The sequence below is a fragment of the Crassostrea angulata genome, chromosome 7 (genome assembly GCF_025612915.1).
Source record: "Crassostrea angulata isolate pt1a10 chromosome 7, ASM2561291v2, whole genome shotgun sequence".
Taxonomy (NCBI): domain Eukaryota; kingdom Metazoa; phylum Mollusca; class Bivalvia; order Ostreida; family Ostreidae; genus Magallana; species Magallana angulata.
The window spans coordinates 17,370,165-17,395,718 of record NC_069117.1 but is presented as its reverse complement, the minus strand read 5'-3'; the positions used below and the strand labels follow the sequence as shown (position 1 = coordinate 17,395,718).

The window sequence follows — 25,554 nt, the reverse complement described above, 5'->3', positions numbered from 1 at the left end:
TTTATGCATATATTGTCAGTATTTATGTACTGACGTATGCTAGAAAACACCAAACCAGTAGAAGCTACACTGTAGCAGTCAATTAGAAACAAACACCGAAGTTCTTACAGTGCTCGAATGTAAAGAGTTTATTTACGCTGGAACATGTACTATCATTGATACGTTTCTAATCAATGATGAAAAAAGAAAATTGTGCGATGAACAAACTTTGAGGCAGTGAAACTTGCCTCAGTAGGTAAAAAGTTGCATTTACTCTTTATCAACTGAAATTGATCATTATCTACCAGTCATCGATAAATCGTCTTTAAGACTTACGAAAATGTTGGCTCACACGATGAATATCATTTTTCTTATTTCATTGCAAGGTGAAGACAACTTACACTTCTTTGTCTTTTAATTGTTTTATCAGTGGAAACAAAACGTTATACTAGGGACTTAATTAACATAATTAATCACTTTCAGATTTTAATTGTATGTGTAAGGGTATTCTTGGTTGGGCGGATTGGGGAGGGGGGTAGGAGTGGAAGGGTAGATTTCAAGAATTAAGTGCACATAATTATATTTATCGAATATTCCATCAGACGTTTTTGGAAATTTTGTTAGAAAACGGAGATCTTTCATCCAATTTTGTAACTCTTTCATATAGCTTAAAGTTCACAGGAGAAACTATAAAAAAATACTGTGGTGTAAGTGGTCCACTTATCAATCATTTCCCACCCACAACGTAGGTCGTTAGGGGTCAACTAGATTATGGCCGGGTGAGTTAGTATTAAAAAGGTAATTACCTGTGCCATGTGTAGTCAGCAGAGCAAAACTACACCGGGGAAGTATGAAGAGCTGCAAACCCTGCCTTTTTTTCGGGGAGATTGTGAAGGAACCCGATCGGTTTTTCCTTTCTTTTTTTCGCATCTTACAAAAAGATAATGGTTAAATGAGGATATCGTCCACATTTGAATGGTGGATACGAGTTGACTATCAGGGGAGGGGATATGGCTACTAGGTAACAAACTACAGTTCAAATCCCACAAAAGTAAATGTACTTAGATAATGTATGATTTTGTGTATCTTTCCTTAAAATTATCCCCTTTTGTTGATTAATGTCAGGTTTTTTTTTTTGATTTTAAAACTGTCCCTATCAAGCTCCGACCCTCTTACCCTGACACTACCGTGTACTACTCTTACAGTTTTCTATATACTGAAGCATTGGATGTGTAAAAATAAATTTAAACTGGATGTTCTTGACCTTTTTTGCTTATTGCTGCATTTCAGCTTCTTTAGATGTTAATATTTGCAATAAATTGTTCTCTGATAATTGTTACATGAACCACTGTTTGTTTAATCTATAATTAAAATGCATATGTTGCGATTTAACTTTTAATGATCAATGGGCAATATCAATGATCAACTATGTTTATAATATGCAGATAAGGATCAATATTTAGTTGTTTTCTATCATTAATGAGGGAAATCCCACAGTTTTAGTAAGACATTTTTAATAAGTTTAATTATTGTTTTTGTCTGGAATCTCCCTTTTCAAATGTCCTAACAAGGCAAACATGGTTACACCAGAGTCTTAATCGAGTACGAATCAATGTTGATGACTGTTGTATAAAAATTAATGTTGACGAAAAACTGAAAACACACTTAAAGTATCCAATGATAGCAAATTAGGCTACATTCAGTGTAAACATGATTTGTTTATGCGTTCATAAATGACGTTTTATAAAATCTGTCGTATATATTAAACAAAACGTATTTCATAAGGCCACAAGCATCTCAGCAGCCTGATAGCATCAGTATACCAACTGTTTGTCTTAGTATTTATATCTTTCTTAAATAAATGTTTAGTGCTTTCGACAAGTTGTTTATTTCTCGACTTAATTTCTTCCCATTAGCCAAAAAAGATCTACTTTATAAACCCCTATAGCTTCATGATAAGGAAAATTTATAAATCTACAAGTCGCCCAAAGATAAGCCTATCATATATCTGCGAAAAACTGTGCAGATTGAAGAATGCAGATTGACATCAAAAGTATTATAATGTGCGTTTGCTGGGCGGTATACGATAAGAGTATATTTAACATTTATACTTTCTTTCAAATTTTGCAACATTACAACAAAATATCCTCGCGTTGTCGAAAGAGCTTTGGTTTAATTTAATTCCTAAATAAACGAGACGGTTCACGAGTTTGATCTCATCTCGTAAGGATGTTAATCGGAAGTTATCAACACTATTTATCATTTATTGATCAGAGGTGGAATAGGATTGATGAAATTATTACGTTATACTCAACAAGAATGTAAACCAAATTTGTTGTTAGAATCTATTACTTCATCAAACAGTCGAAAGATCAAGGGATTAGTAAGATGTTTTAAAAAATCTTTAAAATGCCCAGCATTACCGAAAAGTTACCACCAGAAAACATACAAATTTTTTGATATATCTATACTTCATAGTGGTAATGTATTCTTACAAAAGAAATCACTTTGTGTTTGCGAAAGCTTCAAGTAATAGACCAATTTTAATATAAATATTTCTCTTTTTCTTTTTACAGCCGATTACGAAGGTATGAATTATAATTTACATTTATCCATTATTGTTTTCTATACAAAATAACAACTTCAATAAATCATATCTCTTAATAAAATCAGCTTTTAACTTTTGTACATAACAGTTTTGTCCTTTAAAATGTTAACGTTGTGATATATTTTCTTACAGAGGGGCTACCTTTTGACTTAGGATGCGGTAATTCTATGGATATAGCTTTAATGTTAGACACAACGACAAACAACCCATCTCAACACGACGAATTTAGGAAATTCTTAACTGACTTAGTAGACGAGTTTCAAATTGATTCTGGAAAGGTTCGAGTGGCTTTGGTGACTTTCAGCTCACAACCAGTGCTGCATTTCAGGCTTGATAAATACACCAATAAAAACGATATTAAGTCGGCTATAAGAAATGCAAGGTTTACCCCTGGTGAAAGAAACTTTGCGGATGCTTTTGATATGCTGAGGAGGCAGGTTTTCTTTGGGCAATACGGGGATAGATTTGATGCACCAAATATAGTTATATTGATAACATCTGGAAATTCCCAGAGAAAAGAAATTGAAGCTGCACAGCAAGCGCATACTTTGAAAGACCAAGCCAGTATTCTTGTCATACCAAAAGGTGTATCAAACTTAAAAGAAATGCAATCCTTTGCCAGTGATCCATACTTGGAAAATACTTATGAACTAGGGGCATCAGAAAATATCAGTTTGATAAAAGATCTTGTATATGTTGGGATTTGCTCAAGTAAGTATTAATTTCTTCATGATCATTTAATCTAGAGAATTTAATTTGCATCTTTTTGTAACGAAACCTATCAACAACGACTTTTAAGACGGCTGGATGGTCCTGGCCGTTTTAGACCATATTAATCTTCCTTAAATGAAGAACTTTGTATAAAGATATGAAAAAACACCCCAAATTTTAAAGCTAAAACATTTGTTTTCTTGCTTATAAATAGTTTATGGTTATGGTTAAAAGTATCATGTCTAACTTTTAAAACAGGTCTGATTAGTAATTGTTTGATCATCGATCCAGGCTCCTCAAATGGAATGTTTCTAAGAGTGAAAATTGACGTTTATCTTGTTATTGAACTTTTTTTTATAGTAACAACTGATAATGCTTATGATAATGAGGAGTTTGAGGGTTCTGCAGTATCTTCTACAGGTATTGATGGAATGTGTTAAAATAATGCATGCTCGCATGTTCTAGTGTCCTGGAACCAAAATGAACCCAAAACTAGACACGTTTATGCACGTGCTTCCTCCTTCAGAGAACTTATTGGATTGATAAATTGGGTCATAAGGAATTCAACCCAGCCCTGATCATGTGATGATGACCTTAATTGTGCTTTATTCTTTAAAATAACCTTATACACGCAAGACTCATCCAATTCCATTGGTTAGGAAGTTTTTCATTTTTATCTTGTATGCCATTCAAAATGCATGATTTGAATGAATTTTGCAGGATCCAAAATGACCCATTTATCTCCTATTGAAGGTTAGTGTCCACTTATTTTGATAAAAACAACATGTATACGACCGCCTTCAGATTATATACTACAAATAAATTTGTTTATCTTACTTATTAGGCAGGGGTGATGAAATGCAGATTTGTATCTGCCAGTGAAATAGAATTTTTTGGCGAGGATGTAACCGATTTCTACAAAGTCTTATGTTATTTATAGACAAAAACATACTATATTATCATTATTTGATAGAAGTAGTAAATTATTGAGGCTAGCATTTTACGTATCTTGTGCAGTTTTCTAGAACAAAAATTGATCTTAATGTTTAATTGATTTTAAATGTCTGTAATGATGACAATATAATTTGATGCACATATTGTTCTAAATCGTTTGATAATTTTGGGTATCTGAGTTTAGTTTGATATTAATCTATAAGTATGTATAAACGAAATACTAGTAACTGAATTTGTACTTCTATCTACATGTAAATTAAATACAAATACTTTATTACTTAACGTACATACCCTTGTATTAAGAGTGGTTATTTTCTTATAGGGAGTAATAAAACAGATTTGGCCATACTACTTCATTACTCTGACACTACACCCAAAAAAGAGTTCGACGTTATACAACAGTTTCTGCACGATCTCCTTGCTAATGTGAATGTTGACAATGATAATGTAAGAGTGTCTTTGGCCTTATATGGCAGAGAAACAAACTTACAATTTGATTTCAATGCTTACAAACAAAATAAGAAAAAACTATTGAACGCATTGCTAATAGACTATTTTGACGGAAGGTCACAAGAGGCCAATTTGGCTAGTGCTTTAGATTTTGCACGCACATCAATGTTCTTGGAAGCTTATGGCGATCGCTTGGATGTTCCAAACACGCTTTTAGTAATCACAAACAAAAACTCTGATGGCAAGTATGTCCCAGCATTTCAACAAAGCTTGGAAGAGTTGAAAAACAAGGATGTCACTGTAATTGGTGTGGGATTGAATCTCTACGATGTGGACGAAGTGAATGCACTCTCCAAGTCACCTGTCTTTAGCTTTATATTGAACGATGCTTCTCAGCTGTCTGTTGTTCTTAAAGAAATTCAAAAAAGGCTTCCATCACGTGCGTTTTATTGTAGTTAATATTTAAATGTAATGTTTGTTTATTGTGACAAGCTATTTTTTCTTTATTGGTCTATTTAAATGTATGAATCGTTTTTCATCGGATAATATAAAAATATATAATACAGCATACATTATACAGACTACATAGCATTTTACTTTTACAGTTACACCAATGGAAACAACACCTGCCGCGTCACCAATTGTTTTTTATGAAGGTATGACAGAGTATGTAGGGAAATGAACATAAAGCATATCTATCTTACTATCAGGAGGACAAAATTAAAATGCATTTTATAATTTCAGAACCGATTCAGAATGCGTCAGTCGAGGCTGGTATAGACAGTAAGTATTCCACACAAGCACCACTGTATGCGTGTTTTTGTTTGAATGGAAAATTGGTGTATCTACAAGCACTGAATATATCAAGTAAACAGTACCATTAACACGAACACAAAAGTAAGTTTTTACGAACTTAAAATACATTAAATGTAGTTCTTTATATCTTAAACTATTTACTATCCTAAATTTGATATCAAAATAACATTTTTTTTTATTTTGGTTTAGTAAAATCATATGAGTTTTCAAATTAACCATTCACTTGATTTAAGAAGGACGATTTTCACTGATGAAGAATATTTGGGGGGTTAGAATTGGGGAAGGGGAGAGGATGACTAAATGAATTGTATCTTTAAGAGCGTATATCATATAGATTATGTAGATAATTTTTACATAATGTAGATACATGATACCCTCTCACTAGAAAAAGATAAAGGACTTGGACGAATATTGATGTACGGAAAACTCTTATATGTGGCTCTACATTCTTCATTTACTTTCTGTAGCCTTAAAAATAAGTGATTAAAAGTACACATGAATAATTTACAAATTATCAGACATTGTAGACATTTTTCATTTGGCAAATAAATACTAGCAAACTCTTTCTTCTGCAGTAAGGAGCGCCTTTTTAAAAAGTTCATCATATTTCATCAAATTTGAGACAACACTTAAACAGTATACGAACACACGAGTGAACCACAAATATGATTGTAAATAGAGTATCTGGAAAAAAAACTGTGTCACACGGTGTTGTTTACATTGTATTGTTTTGAAAAGTTAAATGGTTTTTAACTGGTTTGTATGTTTCATATATAGCTTGCTCATGCTTTTGAGTTTGAAAGTGTGTTCGATATCTTAATTATGTGTTATGCTATGTGATACTTTTTTCTTGCATGGCAATTGCAGTGTGTGTATCTTAGTACTTCGCTTTACATCATACGTAATACACTGACATAAAAGAACAAACACATATATTGATACAATATAATTTCAATAATAATTAATACAAATCGTCCCGTCTTTAAATGTGCTTTATTTTTGTGATAAAAATATTTGCAGCTTAACTGTTGATTAAAAGAGCTTTGTAAAATAAAAACAAAACCATAACAAATCGTTTGCTTAATCAAAACTTCTTGTGATCAAACGTATGCTTTTATGTTTAACAATAATTTCTCAAACTACTGGTATCAATGATAAACTGAAAATGAAAAACTTTTAATCAAAATTGATTTAATCTTCTTTGATACAATAGTAAAATGGCTTTGAATAGTGATAAGACGTGAAAAATGAAATATAAACACAGAGGAATTGTGCATGTTGAAAGTGGTGATTCCTAGTTCTGAAATGAGTGGCAAATATTTGTAAATAGATGATTAAAATTAAAATGGTAAATATATAATTATGTATTTATTCTTTTAAGCAAAACTTGATATAGCTTTCAAAAATGGTTGAATTTTATTAGCTTTTCATAAATCACTAGTAATGTAATGTTGTTTGCCACTCATTGGTTGTTTTCTATGATGATTATTATGATGATGATGATCACCTATATAACCTTCCACATTTCTATGAAGTATTCTTTTGTCACGGCATGGAGTGTTTGAGAAACTGTAGTTAGAAACTGGAGGCTGAGACAGAAGGATGGCAGAAAAAAGGTATCTTTTGATGATGGCATTTTTGTCATAAATCATAATTTTGAAACACATCATTACTGAAAAATACGTTAATACTTAAGTAATATTTGCATGACGACCAAGAGGTTTTAATCCCGACCGATTTCCTTTGTATTCACTATACCTGAATTGTGAAAATAAAATAAGAAGTACCTGAATGTCTTTATTATCGTTGATATATCGGATATTTAATCCCCCGCTATCAGCAACATATATCTTGCTTATTTCATTTAGCAATTACAGATGATAGGTAAGACATACCGTACACATATTTTAAAACTATTTTTAAGATTGTCTTTGTTTTTCTTTTTTAGGTAATGTAAAGGCTGACATCACAGTGGTTTTTCACTCAAGTCACAAGACAAAGGCAAAACTGTTTAAAAAAAAATTACTCAACTTTATCTCAAACCTTTTTGCCAAAGCTGCAGTAGACTCCGGTGACGTTAAGGTTGCTATGGTGAACTATGGTGTAACAGGAACTGTTCTGTTTAATTTTAATAAATACACACAAAAGTCGGAGTTACGCAAGGCTATAAGAAACACCAGTGGTAAAGTAAGAAACAGTAATGCAAATTTAGGAGATGCTTTACATTTAATAAGGACAAAATTATTTACCAAACAAGAGGGATTCCGATTAGATGAAGGGGTTTCATCGGCTATTATATTAATAACTGATATGCCCTCCACAGTTTCTTCGTATTCCGTTGAAGACGAAATGAATCGCATAAAGAGGGATTTTAAAACCTCAGTATTTACGGTGGGAATAGATAAAGCAGACTTAAAGGAATTGCAAACAATTACCAGTACCCCAACAAGAGATTATTTCCAATCAGTGACTAATTATGAAGACCTCATGGCCAATAAAGATATTTTGGCAAACATTAGAAATGGAATTCGGCCACGTAAGTTTTATAGCATCTCCTTTACCAAACTTTGAAAGATATTGCAATACTGAGCGCCGATTGTTTAATACAAATATAAGTAGGTTGCGTGAATATTTTCATTGATTATACTACTGAAATACAGTTGGTAGTAAAGCAGCTAAGACATCAAAACCCACATCCATGCAAGGACAGAACACAGGTTTGTACGTTGTTGAGATTGCACAATATAAATCTAGTAAAAGCGTTTAAAAAAGGTATGAAATAGTTAACTCCTATTTGTCTGCAAGTTTGTAAATGTTATTTTGCATGCACAGGCTGCCTGATGTTTGTACTACTGCATGAATACAAGCTTTATATCCAAATTCATACTTGAAAAATATATCAAGCTTTTTTAATAAGGCAAGAATTATAAATATTCGTCTTAAAAGAACGACTCTTCCGATCTTTTTGACACGTTTCAGGAAAGAAAATTCAGGTTTTTATAATGTATTTTGGAAAACATTATTGTGCAAGTGAAAAATTTTCCATTTCAAAATGTAATAAAAGTTTTGAATTCATGGATTTATTTTGAAAAATATTCTCAGGGATTGAACATGGGGTTAAACAACTGAATATATCTCCTTTAAAGATAAACAGTTTGCTTATTTACCAAACATGTTATTCTTAATAATGTAATGGGTAGTGAAAAATCTTTCTAATTTATTTTTTGCTTTATTTATGCTTACTGTTCCCAAAATATCATTTGACATTGACGCCTGCATGTAACTATGCTGCTTAAACATATTGCTCATTTTCCAAGTATCAGCAAACAAAACTTTGTGTTGCATTTTATATTATAGAACCTTTGCGAACGATTTATAAATTTCAAAAACATAAACTGTCAATGCTTAAACGATTGCTTTCCGCAACCATTGATGTAGAATCGATGCAAATAGAATATGAATATGCGAATGGAGAACATATCTATTGACTAGATGATAGTCTTCGCCTGCTCCTAGTATGGATCCTTTCCATTCTATAATGTTCTAGTAATATATGGTAAGTTCAAAGCTGTAGTTACAATATCAATTTCTGAAATATTTGAAACTTAAAATGACGATAACATTAACATACTTAATTTTTAAATAATACTACTTTTTAGAGCCTTGGATCGCACCTACCCTTAACCTAGCAATATTGTTCCAGTCACATGGAAAAACAAATCCAAAAGATTTTTATAAACGCTTATTACCTTTTATTGGTAATCTCATTCAATACCCAGATCTTACAAAACATAGAACGGATGTTGCTTTATTCAACTATGGCAAAACTGTGAATATCTTGAAACAATTTAAAGGAAGTGAAAGCTTAAATGAAACCAAAAGTATTTTACTTGGGTTGTCGAAGACATTGCGAAGTAAATCAGCAATTTTATGCAAGGCATTGGACGAAGCACTGATTTCCTTCCAAAAACTGGGCAATGTCGCTGTAGTAAGTAATCAAATCGTCATTATTACGGATACCCAAACAACGGACAATTGTACAGGAGTTATTGATAAACTGCAGAGTTCAGACGTTGATGTCCAAGCGATCCAGGTCAAAGCTTCTGAAGACAATGAATTAAAATTGATCACAGATCCAAATGAGGGTGGATTTCTGTTGAGTGTGAAATCATATGAAGATCTGAACGCACAATCACAGATTCTGGATGCTGTTGCACAGAATATTATTCACAGTAAGTAACAAATATATAGACACTGATTAACTGCTATTAAAATTTATATATATATATATATATATATATATATATATATATATATTTATATATATATATATATATATATATATATATATATATATATATATATATATATATATATATATATATATATTTATATATATATTTTGAACTGCTTCCAGACGTTGATACCAAAACACTTCATTCAAAAACATTAAGAAAAAATGATGGAGAAAAAGGTGAGATATGTCAAATTTTCTATTGCTTTTTAAACAGTACGAATCACATTGTATTTTGATTGATAACATATATTCATATTATTCCAGGAAGACCAGCAAAGATAGTAATTCTCTTACATGCATCAACAAATGTGAGTAAAAGGAATTTCAAAAAGCAGTTTCTCAAGTACGTTCTCAAACTCGTGAAGAAAGCAAAAATTGGTGTGAATGATGTTCGTGTAAGTTTAATAGCTTATGGCGATAAACCTTATGTTGTGTTTAATTTTAACGATCATTTGGATAAAAAGACTCTTCTTAGAGCAATAAAGAAAACTCCGAAAAAACTACGTTTTGATTCTGCCGATTTAGGAAAAGGTATTGCGTCAGCACGATTGATATTTGACAATGACAAATTGTTACAAGGCAAACAGATATTAATTATTGTCACAGACGGAAATCCTTCAGGTGACCATTCAGTTCTGCAATCAGAAGTTAGTACGGCCAAACATGAAGGGATTCAAATAAGTGTTGTTTCTGTCGCCATTGGAAATACAACTATTTTAAAAAATGTTGCAAGTAGACCAACCTCGAAACATTTTTATAACGTTAAAACATATACAGACTTACAGATATACAAAAAGAGTGGGAAGCCTGTAATTCGAAACAATCCATTTTGTAAGTATTTCATTTGTCCGATTGTGACTTTTATGCATTTGGTATATAACTTAAAAAAAAATCTACTATAGCTATTGAACCAACTGTATATTTAACTTACAAACAGTTTTAAATTATGTATGTTATGTTTTATAGTACGGAAGAAAAAACAAAGAAAGCCAAAACCACCAGTTTCCACAACATCAACTATGACGCCTTGGCCCACTGCAGATAAATTTTTAGCGACTACAGTTGGTGTTAAGCGTACATTAGAATTGAAATCAACCCCAAAAATAAAAATAACGACACCCTTTCAAATGAATCAAACTAATGAAATAGGAACACTAGACATTTTTTCTCGACCCAATTTCTCCGATTCTTCTCAAGTAAATCAACTAATTACAAGCACAATTTCTACTGAGTATCAGTGGATAACCGACAAAGGTACAATAAAACAAACGATTGACGACTTGGAAAAGGATAAAAGTACAATACCTTACGACGTTTATTACACGGAAAGCTATGGAGACAAAACACAAACATCAAACAATATAAGTGTCAACACAACAGAAATTAACGAGACGACAGTTCATCCCAACATCACAGTTACAGAAGATCACACCACTGCACAACTAAAAACATCAACACTGCCCACAAATTGGAACATCATTACAAGGAGAGACCAGTTTAACACGGACAGGTTTAGTAATACCACACGCGATCCCACAGATAACAGAATTGACGAAGATGGATATCAAAAGGGCGACTTTTCCACTACATACGCTTCAACTTCAAAAGGTTATGGAACATACGAACACTTGAGTGTGGGCAAGAAAGTTATTAAAAATTTCACTGAAGGCCTAAGTATATCTCCAACGATAGGGTCTAATGTTGGTATTTTCAATAAATATACACCTACAAATGGAAATATTAATTCAAACAATAAAACCGACTGGTTTGAAAGTACTCTTACTCCGCCGGAAAACTATTCGAGTAAAGGTGAAAATGTTATGGAGCGAGCAGGTGAGTTGGAGAGACACAATACTATTTACCCAATTTTTATTGAATACAACAACCCTATACATTTTGATTGTCGTATTGTAATAATTTTCAGCTTGTTTTTTCTTTGATGCTGTTTTAACAATACCAACCGGCGCTGACCATCGAAATTCGAAAGTATCTTTTCATAACCTCACTGAAACCTTAATTGCATCGATTGAACAAACTGTTAAAGATGGAAACATTTGCGAATCCATTCAAACAGTTGTAAACGCGATGAAATTAACTCCACAAGTGAAAAATGAGTTAAATATTTCGGAATTTAAGAATGAAGACGAAAAACTATTGTTTATATTGTTTGTTGATTACTTTTGTAATCTTCAAACATCAATATTAAACTTTTCCGCAAAACTGGACGCGAGTTTCACCAAAACGATCCGTGACGCCTACGGACAAGAAACACCGGGAAGCGAACTGGTATCTCGTAAATTGCCAGGAATGGTAGTGAATGGTGAAAACCTGAGGTCGATTCAAAAGCATCTTCAACTCTTGAAAAACCTTCCAAATCTTAGCAGTAATCAATTCTTGCAGAACACGAGCAATTTTTTGGTCTTACCATATCGTTGCAAAGGTTCGCATACTTTGTGTACTAATGCCACTTACACTTTTACAACACGTTAGGTACTAACCACTAAAATGTGTTTTATGTATTTAATCGATGCGTTTCATTGTTTATAAACTTTTTTTTTTAGGTCTTTTGAAATTAAAAGCTCAAAACAGAGATCTCTTACGGAGTAAGTATTTTTGAGCTATTGCGATTGCAGATTCAAAATATATACAGTAGAATTAAAATAACAATTTTAAAATGTAGTTGTTTATCTTTGTATTTACAATGTTATGCAAACTGGATTTCTGTTCGATCTTTTAAATTGTAAGGAGACATTTAAAAGTTCTTGTATGAAATTTTATTTTAAAAATTTTCAATAACATGTTTTCGGTTTGTTGTACAGATGGCCAAAAAGCGCAAATTGTGTTTGCGTTCCACGTTTCATCGTCGATACTTGAAAGCGAAGCAGCCTTGCTCAAACAATTCTATACTGACATACTTCACAAAGGAGATATTGAAAGCGGAGGTCTTAAGGTAGCAATAATAGGATATGGGGATGTAGCAACCACATATGCCGATTTTTCCAGGTACTTTATACCGATAAAATATTATTATGCATTCAATACATCTTTAAAAATCATATAAAACCGTTATTATTAGTGTTTATGTTTTTGTAGACCTTTGTCAAGGAGGGATCTCATTTCTACTTTTGACTATGCAATTGACAAAGAAAAAATCTCCGTCGGAAATCGTAATGTCAATGCTGCGTCTGTTTTTGATGAAGTAGCAAGAATATTACCAGCTGGAAACGATACCCCCAAAGCGTTGATATTTTTCACTGATCAACAATCTACTGACATCGCAAATCTTGCAGCTAATGTTATGAAGAAGAAATTGGAAGATGAACAGCTTGTTGAAATATTCAGTGTTGCTGTGGGCACAAATTCAAAAGACGAGCCCGCAGCTTTAGCATCAACTCCAGATAATGTATTCAGCGTTTCAGAATACTCAAGTTTACCGAGAATCAGTGAAGAATTTGTCCAAAGACTTGGGATATGTAAGTTTTCTATTTACCTCAGAGAGTATTTGGTAAGGGTAAATTTGTGCTTTTCTTCCCAACGTCTTCGGCGCGAAAATACTTTTGATGCATTTGAATGTCTCATATGTTCTCTATAGGTATATGTAAGCTGGATTGGGATATGGTTAAACATCATCACTGTGTTTATAAAGATATTCCATTAAATATGACAAACCTTACACGGCGACAAGAATCTTGATGGACAGTGCAAGCATTTATAACAAAATAATGAAAAAAAGCACGGCATATATGCCAGACTGATTTCACCAAGCGGATTTTTGAGTATAGGTACCTTCAGATTCTTTCCACACTATAATTTTTCCACAAACCAAAATTTAATATTTAATTGTGGATTAATTTTATAACGGTTACTATGACGTACAAACACTCAGCTGTTTACCAAGCGTGAAACGTCTTTACATAGGTAACACGTTTAGATAATGATGATGAAACTACTAGAGTATGAATTAAGTTTCAGACAATGAAAGTTCATTCCCACAAACCAAAATGATGACATAAAGTGGAGATGCTCTCGGACTTATGATAATAAATTGCCTTAACATGTCAGTGAATGTTAATTTCGCAGTTCCGAAAAGTTACATAATTACGTAATGCTTACGTAGACAATGCATACACATGTCGTTACTGTTGTATCCGCCAATCTAAGGTTCTTGTTAAGTTTGCCTTTGTAGACATTTGGATCTTTTGTCACATCCTTTTAATGTTTTGAAATTATAAAAAGTATTGAATGTAATAACTCAAGACATCTGCTAAAATTATTGTGAAGTAACTATAAATTGCAACGTTGCGTTTCAACAATATTCTGATGTGTACTCACCAAAATATTGTCCTGTAATGAAACATGTGGACAAGAAATCAATTGGGTTCATTAACTAATAGTTGCTTCGGATTTTGCATAAAACCATGCAAGTAAAAGATTAAAATATATCTTAAAAGTGGTAAACGATTAGTTTTTATTGAAAGGTATCATTTTTTCTATGTATTGACAAGTGGTTTTGTTTTAATATTCAATAATTGATATTTAATATTAATTTCTTTCTTACTAATGTAGTTCGGTCATTGACAGAAGAATCTATTCCTGATTTAAAAGGTTTGATTTGTCTTATTATTTTTGTTGGTAGATAAAAAAAAACTTGTTTGATTTTAACAAAGTTTTTATTGGAAGAAGTATCTTATTTCAACTAAATTTAAGCTCATTTTCGTTTAGATGCAATGATTTCGACAACACCTCCGCAACAGAAATATGGTATGTCTTTGAAAAGTGTTTATGTTATTTTGCATTCTTAGTATTAGCGCGATAACAACAAATGGCTGCACACCGCACACGCGATAATCTTATTTTGTGATTATAGAACAGCTTAAGATTGAAAGAAAATTATCGAAATTTCTAAAATCTACATTTAAAAGTTTGCAAACACAAACATCATTAAATCTGTACTTTTTTCCATCAAAAATAGTTGTTCTATAACCACATATTTTTAAAGTGTTGGTATGTTTGATGTGCTGTTCTATCTTATTTGTGTATTTGCACTTTCTGTCAAATAGTTTATGACCAAAGATTGCAATCATGTTATTATTGTTTTATTAATCTCACTTTTTTACATTGATTGTAAACCAACTTAGTACATGTATATTAAGAATTGGAGATTCTAAATGTGTTGATACATCTTCATTTATCGTATTGCTTATATTGGTTTACATAACAGTGTTGAAATTAAGTATCTATAAAAAGTCTTTAATAAGTTTGAATATATTATTATACTTATATTTCACACTTTCTTGTAATGAAAAGAAAGGTTGGTTTACATTCTGTCACAGTCTTGTCTTTGTGTGAACGAGGAAGTGATTATGGCATTCACTAACTTAATGCTTGAATTTCATTTCTTACGGTAAGTAAACTTACTGTTTCATTTTGGGGGTAAAACTGTAAACTAATTTCTATTTGCAAACAAGAATTCTTCGTCAGGTTCCCGAATATAGATTTGCTGTGTAAATGTCTTTTTCAAGTTTTGAACTTTTTAAAGTTAATTTTTATAGGCTTTGACGAAAATAACTCTCTGAAAACCAGTTAAACATCAAAACATCGCAAATAGAATTTTGTTTACAATTCTATTGATGTGTTAAAATCTGATAAAATCGATAAAATATAGTGTTTTTTTTTTAAAAATGATAGATAGAATCATTAAAGATTAATGATGTATTTCCATCTGTGTCCTTAGTTAATATGATATTATCAGAAAAGGTAACAATAACATCTAATGATGTCATGAAAAACGTACATATTTATATCAATAATAACAAATCTTTAACGGCATTGCTAAGATAATTTTTGTATTTCAATAGAATCTTTTTAATAAAGCCCATTTCTTTTAATGAATCTGGAAAGATTTTCTTCCAAGGGGAAGTAATGAAGCGCAATGATTATAAGAATGACTTGTTTCAGTTATAACCATACCGCCACCTCCTCCTCCTCCACCACCCACCTTCCTCTCTTCTACTGGAGTGCATGCCAAGCCCGATATCAGTGGTGATACATTCTTGTTTGAATAAATTTATTTTTAAAACATAAATAAGCAATTAAAAGGTTTTTTTAGTTAAAGGATGTGAATAATAATGGAAATAGAAAACTTATGCTAACTGACCAACCATCTCTTTGACGCAAAAGTGTTATTTGTATATTTCAAGATTGGTTCTAAATTTTTTTACAAAACGCACTTTAAAAGTTGCATTGAAATATAAACAAATGCAGTATTATATTTGCGAGTTTGTTTAAGGTAAAACCCACAAGCTTATGATTACCTAAATCCGCTATCTATTGCAAAATGTATAGTTACCATATCAAATTTTCAGCAAAATATCACACAATCTGATATTGGTTTAGGATTGTCATCTGAATTTTCAAATTAAGAAAAATATTGTGCAAAGAATTTGAATATTTAATGAATATTTTTCTTATGTACATTTCCAATAACTATATGACAGTACTAAATGTACAATGAAAAACAGAGATTAAATGAAGGGATACTTAGATTTCAAAAGGATTTGAATATGAATAAATTGTGTCAATACAATTATTTATAAATTTAGACAAAACAATATTTACAACAATTTTCATTTTTTGCATAGAGTGTAAAACCTTAATGACAATGCAATGTATAAAACGATAATCATTTGCACCATGGAAATTGTATGGGTTATCACAACTAACATTGAATTAGTAAGGGATATCGAAATCTTTAGTTCAAGCTTATTTTCAGCGTTTACTGCAGGAGTTGTAGTCGTCATCATGGACGCGTTGACGGGTGTTGGCCTTAAACTTGTTAAAACTTTTGTTAAATCTTTTTAAAACTCGCTGATATGCACTAAGGAGATATCCGAGTTGGCTTACTGAAACTTTGTACACAACTAACTTTCGCATTCCATTTAAACACATTAAAACAAAGCAAAACAAACTGCAATCGTTAAATATCGTTAAGGGGGGTGTGCGGCCATCTTTTACATTTGAGGAAAAGAAAGTAAACATTTCTTGAACTGGCTTATTTCTGCCCGAAACTGACCAAAATTTTGCTAAAAGATATAAAAGCACTGAATGCGAGATTCAACATGTTGTTTTCTATGCAAATTATGCATACAAGAACAGGACAATCCTTTTTAATTACCTAAAACAGCTGTTGAACTGCGCAGCTACTGACTTATTTTGAAAGTTTAAAAGCCAGTACAAATATAAAGGGGATTCACGGGAGTCCTATCTACAACCATTTGTTGAATTCTGCACATAAATATAAAAACTTTGCCTAGAAATAGGGCACCCAATTTTTATCAGTCGGCAGGTGATCTATTTTTAGAACAAGAAATTCCAGAGTTTACTTAGAACCTCCGCGTCTATGGAGGCACATTGGCGTTATATTTTCATCGATGAAAATAAATGTCAATTCAAAACAATCTGTGACAGACACCTCTATACCGTTTTCAATTGCTCTGTCTAGTTCTTTGAGTACAAATTAAGTTATATTCTTTTTAGAAGTAGGATAGGGGTCCACAGAATTAATTGCCTTAAAAAATTAACATATATTGTTCAGTGAAAATATTACTCTATTGTACCGCCATTGACACAGACAAAATTTTCTTGTGCAAAATATATAGTTTTTTGGACTCATTTTAAGAATATGGTACCCTCTTTTGAGACAAAGTTACACCTTAAATAGGCAAGCATTGACCTTTTTCTCAACAAATGACTGTAGAGTGGACACTAATGACTCCCTTTCATATTTTTCATATTTTTAAATCTTAAATTTAAGTATGTAGCTGCGCGGTTCAAATTAATTTTAAAATGCTTTGTTCCGCCCTGGTATGCGTAATTTGCATTTAAAACAACATGTTAAACGTCATATTTATTGCTTTTGTGTCTTTATACGACAGTTTTAGCGCGTTTTGGACCGAAACAAACCAGTTTAAAAAATGTTTACATTTTTCTTCTCAAATAAAATCTCAAAAGATGGCTGCACATCTCCCTTTTATTTTTTTTAACAGTTTCAATACTGCTGAAGCTGATTATGCACTGCACGATACTATGTATATTATTCACAGATATTGAAATGATATTATAAACATTGCTATGTAAGTACTGATGGTGTTTCTAATGTCATGAGCATTATTTGAAGCTGGATTAGCAAAACAGAAATGCATTCAAATAATAATAAAAGAACAACTTTGTACACCAATCTAATTTAATGCTTTTTCTGAATTTTGACGCGATAAAAAGGCTTGAAGAGAGAGTTCTTAAAGCTATGTTTCAAGTACATAATAAAGACTTAATCCTTTCGGACTATACATTTTGCAATATTATAAAAAAGATAATAAGCAATGTGAGTAGAATAGTTAGTTCGATTTTTTATTTTGCTCGATTTTATGTTTGCGTGACTACAACTATTAATATTTTGCAAGTCGTTTTATTTTTGACACGGGCTCATCGAAAAGATTTATACACAAAACAAATTCAACATTTAAAAAGATTAATTAAAGAAATTCTAGATCTAAATCTCAGTATATTGAAATTGCATGATAAAATCTTATTTACAGTACGCAGAAAAATAGTGAATTATGATATATTTTTTAGACATTGAAAACCCAACTACTCTTATTCCAACAACCTTTGCATCAACGGCATATTCACTCCCAGGTTTGTTTCATGTTTATTTCTTCAAGCATGCAAGTTTAATCGTTTTTAACATTTTGGTTTGTGCTGTGATAAATGTAACACTCGGTCCCTTTAGGTATTCTCCTTGTTTAGATAAGAAAACTTACTCTTTTAGTGTGCTTTGACCATGCCGACGTTGTCTTTGCTTTGGATTCGTCTATCAGTATCCAGTCGACAGGTTTTCGGAAGATGCTTAATTTCTGCAAACAATTTCTAGATAAACTTAGTATTGACAATGGTGCTGTACGAGTTGGGATAGTAACTTTCAGTTCCAGATACACAATTGAATTTAATCTGAATAAATATTCTTCTGTAAGAAGCCTACAACAAGCTATTGATGGAATGCAATGGAGTCCTAGCTTTACAAAAAACACTGCTGAAGGAATTAAAGCGATGCACAAGTACATGTTTACATCTGTTAATGGTGATCGACCAAAAGCGTCAAATATAGCTATAATTATTACAAAAGGTCCTTCTGTTGATTCTCAAAGAACGTTGCAAGAAGCGATGACAGCAAAAAGTAAAGGCATTCATATATATGCTGTTGGGATAGGTTTAGATGAAGATTTGCAATCAGAGGTTAACTCTATTGCCTCAGAGCCATTCAGAAAATATTCATTTTTCATTTCATCATTTGATCAACTTGATGGCTTGGATGATGAAATTGTAGCATCAGCTGATTGTCCAGGTACATGTTTTTTTGTTTCGTTTATGTTTTGTTTTTCTTTCTTTGGCATGTGTTTGTCATATTGTTTTAACATGTTGACATTTAACACGTAGTCAAACATCATTTAATTTAGTGCTTATTGCTTACACGAAAGATTTTTATAAATTGTTTGTGACTTTTTTGAATTTGTAATCTTTTTTTTACTGTTTTAGAAAATATCTTTAGTGACAACTATGACGTTGTATTTTTGTTGGATTCGTTTGGTGTCACAAGGAGCGTTTTTGAAGACATGAAAACATTTGTTTATCAGATATTTGATTATTTCAACGTAAACTATGGACAATACAAAGTTGGTCTTGCACAATATACTCAAGGCGATGATATAACTGCTGAATGGCATCTCAATAGTTACAAAACTAAGCAAGACATATTAAGCGCTGCCTTCGCTGTTAACTTTAAACAGAGATCTGGAAAGAGAGAAATAGGAAAAGGAATCGATTACATCAGGACGAATATGTTTAAAACAGAAAATGGGGATCGCATTTTTGGAAGAGATCTTATAATATTACTAACGGGAATGGAAAAGAGTGAAGACGTATATCAATCCTATCTGGCAGCTGAAAGAGCAGAGGATGCAAAAATAAATCTATATACAGTTGGTTTTTACTTGAATGACACGGAAGAATTGCGCCAAATCAGTACGTGGCCGCTGAGAAGTTACAACTATTTAGTCCAAAATTACGAAGATGTTGGTGTTTTGCCCGCTGCATTATTTAATTCTAGTAAGTATGTTTTGGTATATAGTTTATTTGACTTTTAAAACCATCAATACTGAATAATGTAGGGCACTGTAATGAATGTTTGAAAAAATGAAACATTTATATATAACAACGTATACTGATACAGTTCTCGTATTTTTTAAATACTTAATTTTCGTTGCTTTTCAACTTTAGTGAATGTGTTTATTATATACTTTTTCACCATAAGTTTTTACTTAAAAGACTCCAATTAATAAGTTGATGAACTGTTTAATTGTCTGGAAAATATCATATAATCTAATTTTTAATCAGTTCAGGAAGACATTGAACCTCGCCGTCAAAGACCACGACCAAGTAAGAAATCTATCTATCTATCTATCTATCTATCTATCTATCTATCTATCTATCTATCTATCTATCTATCTATCTATCTATCTAAGAAAAATCAAAGTGATCGGTGCATTATGTAAAAAGTTAAAATTTTACTTGGAAACAAGGAAAGAATGCACAGCTTTGTTAAGGCTTAATATATGAAATATCAACGGATTTGAACGTTCAAAAAACTATGCATATATTATTACAAAGTTTTATGTAAAGTTATTTTATGATGATAAAAATTTGATGAGATATAAAACAGCATAGTAAATGCTACTTTGTATGACACTTATTTTGGTCCTCTGATTTGACAGTCACGTGAAATGTGTTGATAATTCTTCAGAATGGAGGTCATAAACAAATTTCAATATCGCAAGGGTATACCCTTATTTAAATTAGATATTAAAACGATAATTGAATTCTACTTATCTAAAAGATTCTGAATAGTGCTGCTGCTTCGTATAAAGAGCATCTTTTATTAGAATAAATATCTAAGAAAGGAGCTCCGGTTGAAATTTATATGACCTTGGCTTCATATTTTTTTTTATTAAAAAGCGAATTTAGATAGGCTTCCCGATGTCAAACACATTTTGAACTTGCACATTAAACACTCTAGAAAAGAAATAATACACACGCTGAAAATAATTACATACTTGATCAAAACAAACATAGTGAAAGGGATTTAATGGTAAAATTGTATTAAGATTATGCTCCGTTCAATTATAAAATGCATTTTCCTATGTTAAAAAAATATTGATCCGCCTTGCAAAATTTACAGAATGACGTCACATCGACAAAGGCTTTGAAATCAGTCAGTTGTTTATATTTAACGGTAACTACAAAGTTGCACGCAGAGGTAATCTTTAATGTAGTTTAATGTGTTCGTACCCATAACAATCGGGAATTATTTCATTATTGAACATTTTTGATTGATGGCTTGTTGTTTTGTGTGATGTCATAGTTAACATTTCCTGTTCTTTCTGGCCGGCACGACCACAAAGTAGACCTTAAAAGTGCTGCGTGGGCAGTTCCTTTTTTCAAATGACACAATACATGTTTATCATTTCAATATATAGAAATGACGTTCTATTTTGTATTGGATTTATGATATGATTTATTAATAATATCTTATTTAAATTGGATCAAAGCTGCATTATAAATTTTAAAGAAATATTGAAGATATTAAAGAAATTTTTACATGAACAATCAAACACAATGGACATTTTATATTGATTTGTTACTGGATCATATTTTGAAAAGAATAAAGAGATTTATCATAATTTATTGTCTTGATATTTTACAACAAATATTTAATGATACTTTGAAAAAAGGTTTTCATGTTATATCGCAAAACCACAATAGCAAAGAAAAATATTTAAACTAATCAAATGAGATGAGCAAGAGATGATACCTCAAATGGACCTCTTATGATGGCATATGTATTTCTGTTTTTAATAGCTGTTGACACTGTAGAACCATCAGCATCTCCACCAAAAGAAGCAGCCACTTATACACCATTTCCTACGACAGCATTAAGTATGGTTATCCACACTTATGAAGAAAAACACGCTAAAATAATGATGATTGTAACGTCAATGAATCTCTTTTTATTTCTTTTAATATAAGTTTATTATACTTGAAGATGAGTAGTCTGTTTAATAGAGTTTTAATTGAAACAGGAACAGTTTGAATTGAATTGTATTTAAGCGACAAATCATTTTTTCTATTGCAATATTAAAATGGAATTTTAAAAATGGTTTTCACGAAACATATTACGAAACATTCTTGAAGTACTCATTTTCATGTCTTAAATGTGAAGTAAGCGATTAAAACAAGTGTTCGGGATGTTGATTTAGCTGAACGGCGGCATACACAATAAGCATAGAAATAAGGAATACACAGATCATTACTATGTATTGAATAGTACAATACAATTAAGCCAGTGCTACACCTGTAAGAAAAACATATATTAAAAACACAATGTGGTGTATATTACACACCCCTTTCTTACAAATTCTATGAAAAAATGAGTATTATATAAGGTGAAATGCGGCAATGCATTTTGATTCATTTCTGACGGGTAAATAAAATTACATGCGGACTAGTAAAGTTAACAAGTACTAGTCCGGCTGGACTTATGCAAAATATGTAAGTGTCGAACCCTGTTAACATGACAAATTATTTAACAATCTGGTTTTATTTATAGACCAGTGCTTTTCAAAAGTGGATTTGGTGTTTGTATTGGATTCTTCAACAAGTGTAGGAAATGATAACTACGACAAAATGAAAAGCTTCGTGACGAAGTTCCTTCACTCTGCAAACATTGACAATGGAGATGTTAGGGTAGGCCTTTTATCCTACAGCACGCAAGTCACAGTCGAATTCAAACTGAACTCATATACAACAAAAACTGATGTGTTCAATGCTGTAAATGCGATACCATGGAGATACGGAAGTACGAATACTGCTGATGGCCTCCAAACAATGCATGAAGAGTTGTTTAATGAAGCTAATGGTGACAGACCTGGAGTCCCAAATATCTGCATCATTATGACTGACGGTGTATCCAATATCAACTACCAAAGAACCATTCCCGAAGCCGAGAAAGCGAGAGCAAAGGGTATTCATATCTATGCTGTTGGAATTGCCCTAAAAGACTTAGAGGAAGTGAACGGAATAGCTAGCAAACCTGAGAGTACAAACGTATTTGCTGTTAACACCTTTGATGAATTAGAAGGTCTTGATGAAAAAATCTTTGAATCAACATGTCCAGGTAAAGGATTATACTATATTATCAAAGAATAAAGTCAATAATTGACGCTGTATGATCTATTTATTTTAATGCATATGATGTTTTGACTACTTTACTAGTTCTAACAAAACTTTAAACTGTACAGCTGTCAATGAGTTCGATGTTTTAAAAAAATAATCGGGCAAACATGGAGTATGGAAACTACATCCAAGCATATCTAAAATATAGAAAATTTACAGAGAAATTAATTTTTAATGCACAACAAAAAGAAACCGCATAATCATTAATGACCATAGACATTGTAGTTATTTATAAAACATTCTAAGGTATAGAATCAAAGAAAACGTATATATTAGGTAGGAGGACTTTTAGGCCGAAAATATTTAGGTCCTTAATTGATAAGATGTTAAGGCACCAAGATCTTTAGGCCTGAAGATCTTTAGGCACCAACAAACATTTTTTTATATTCTCACATATTAGAGGTCTTTTATCATTTATCAAAACTTTTTTCTGAATGGCTAATATATATATATATATATATATATATATATATATATATATATATATATATATATATATAAAATAAAAAATAACAGAAAGCCGATTCATGAAACAAGATGCCGACTCATTTTGGAATATATATATATATATATATATATATATATATATATATATATATATATATATATATATATATATATATATAAACGAATAAGTCCTTGGTATAGGTAACGATATAGAAAAAGGTTTTCAGTAGACGATAACACAATAATCCATTTCTTTCAAATTTAATCCAGAGCGCTTTCGCCTGATCGGCTCTTCAGTGAATTTCAAATAATTTGAAATCCACTGAAGAGCCGATCAGGCGAAAGCGCTCTGGATTAAATTTGAAAGAAATGGATTATTGTGTAATCGTCTACTGAAAACCTTTTATATATATATATATATATATATATATATATATATATATATATATATATATAAATTACAGGGCTACTATAATATATATATATTCTTCAGTACAAAAGAAATGAATTACATGGGTTAAAAAAAGAAAACAAAATCCAGCACTACTGTTTAAACTACTAAAGAAACTGTAAAAAAGAACAACTGCATTTTAAAGTTTTAGGTCACATTCTTAAAGAAGGTGTTGACAAAGTTTGTTCAACCTTAATAAAAAAAATCATTTTATCTTAAGGAAGTCAGATATATTAAAAAAACGATCTTTTCAGACCGAAATCAGCCGCATGAAAAAAATAATTTTCCATAATTACAGAGATCATATGGAATTGTAGCCCTCTCTAGTAAACATCAAATATAAAAATCGGAGAGGGCTACATCATTTCAGCTTTGTTTCTACTATCGTTGTATTAATGACATATATTTTTCATAGAAAAACGACCGCATATACATAGGTAAATCGAATATCAAATAGGTAGTTATTTGTCCACTTTAAAGTGACATGGTTATATTAAATGAGAACATTTTAGACATCCTTATTTAGTGTAGATTCAAATTAGTCATCGATACCCAATAATCAATAGTAGCCCTGATGGGGGAGAGAAGTTTAGCAAAGGAATATTATACAATTTTTTAATGCTTGAACAGTCAATAGACCAGAATATTTTTCCCGAGGTGCAGGGAACAGCTCAGTATGATCTATTGCCCGAGGCCACAACGGCCGAGGGCAATAGATCATACTGAGCTTTCCCTGCACCAAGGGAAAAAATTCTGGTCTATTGACTGATCAAGCATTAAATAATTGTTTTATTAACTAATTCCTTTTTTAGCTTTCCGGGTTTACAATTTGCATATTGCAGATGGTTTTCGTGCCATTATGCAATATTCTAAGATTTTTTTTCATCTTTTACATGCACCAAACCTGTTGCATGCGTTACAACATTTCAATTTAATATTAGTTTACACAAAGAAGGAGGAGTCTTCAACCCATTAGATTTTAAATAGTCTTTTACCTTACATGAGGCTTTAAAACTGTTGATTATTTGATTCTGCATTTTGATAACATTGAATTTGGTTTCACCAAGTACTAAAAATAGCGTCCATGTAAAGGAATATACATTCCCTGAGAAAGGATGTAACATAATAACATACACGCGTTGACCGGCGGTCCAATAGATCGCAGTCTATTGACCGGCGGCCTAATTGATCGCAGTCTATTGACCGGCAGTTCAAAATAGACGCAAATATTTAATTTGCAATAAAACAACAAAACCCCTTTGATTAGGTAATAAATCGAAAACATGTTATGAAATGTTTCTCGGACGAAAATTTATAGTTTACAATTATACTATGCAAGCATCTTTTTATGCATATAGTTGTATATTCAATTTCTTTTAAACTGTTTTATCACTTTCCCTTTATCTACTTTAGAGTCAGACTTGAAAAATTGAAAAAGGGGTAAAACTCACTTAAAGATAATTTTTTAGCTGAGAATTGTTGGCCATGGAATTCTTG

General features: G+C 31.6%; 1 protein-coding gene across 5 annotated transcripts in view; it reads left to right on the top strand.

The window, feature by feature from the left end:
- LOC128156485 (uncharacterized) overlaps positions 1-25,554 on the top strand; it is a 91,489-nt gene that overhangs the window by 6,059 nt on the left and 59,876 nt on the right. Inside the window, exons 3-27 of one of the 5 annotated variants that reach the window (XM_052818656.1) lie at positions 2,556-2,567; positions 2,720-3,298; positions 3,659-3,718; positions 4,575-5,141; positions 5,308-5,358; positions 5,447-5,485; positions 7,467-8,054; positions 8,179-8,235; positions 9,178-9,750; positions 9,936-9,992; positions 10,080-10,646; positions 10,782-11,648; positions 11,740-12,255; positions 12,377-12,418; positions 12,635-12,818; positions 12,909-13,288; positions 14,382-14,420; positions 14,538-14,576; positions 15,774-15,857; positions 18,447-18,509; positions 18,643-19,215; positions 19,407-19,976; positions 20,265-20,306; positions 21,786-21,863; positions 22,534-23,100. In XM_052818656.1, the coding sequence (XP_052674616.1) occupies positions 2,556-2,567; positions 2,720-3,298; positions 3,659-3,718; positions 4,575-5,141; positions 5,308-5,358; positions 5,447-5,485; positions 7,467-8,054; positions 8,179-8,235; positions 9,178-9,750; positions 9,936-9,992; positions 10,080-10,646; positions 10,782-11,648; positions 11,740-12,255; positions 12,377-12,418; positions 12,635-12,818; positions 12,909-13,288; positions 14,382-14,420; positions 14,538-14,576; positions 15,774-15,857; positions 18,447-18,509; positions 18,643-19,215; positions 19,407-19,976; positions 20,265-20,306; positions 21,786-21,863; positions 22,534-23,100 (7,194 nt within the window). Of the gene's footprint in view, positions 1-2,555; positions 2,568-2,719; positions 3,299-3,658; positions 3,719-4,574; positions 5,142-5,307; positions 5,359-5,446; positions 5,486-6,915; positions 7,135-7,466; positions 8,055-8,178; positions 8,236-9,177; positions 9,751-9,935; positions 9,993-10,079; positions 10,647-10,781; positions 11,649-11,739; positions 12,256-12,376; positions 12,419-12,634; positions 12,819-12,908; positions 13,289-14,381; positions 14,421-14,537; positions 14,577-15,773; positions 15,858-18,446; positions 18,510-18,642; positions 19,216-19,406; positions 19,977-20,264; positions 20,307-21,785; positions 21,864-22,533; positions 23,101-25,554 lie in introns of those variants that run through there. The other 4 variants (XM_052818657.1, XM_052818658.1, XM_052818659.1 and 1 more) reach the window with 4 other exon arrangements.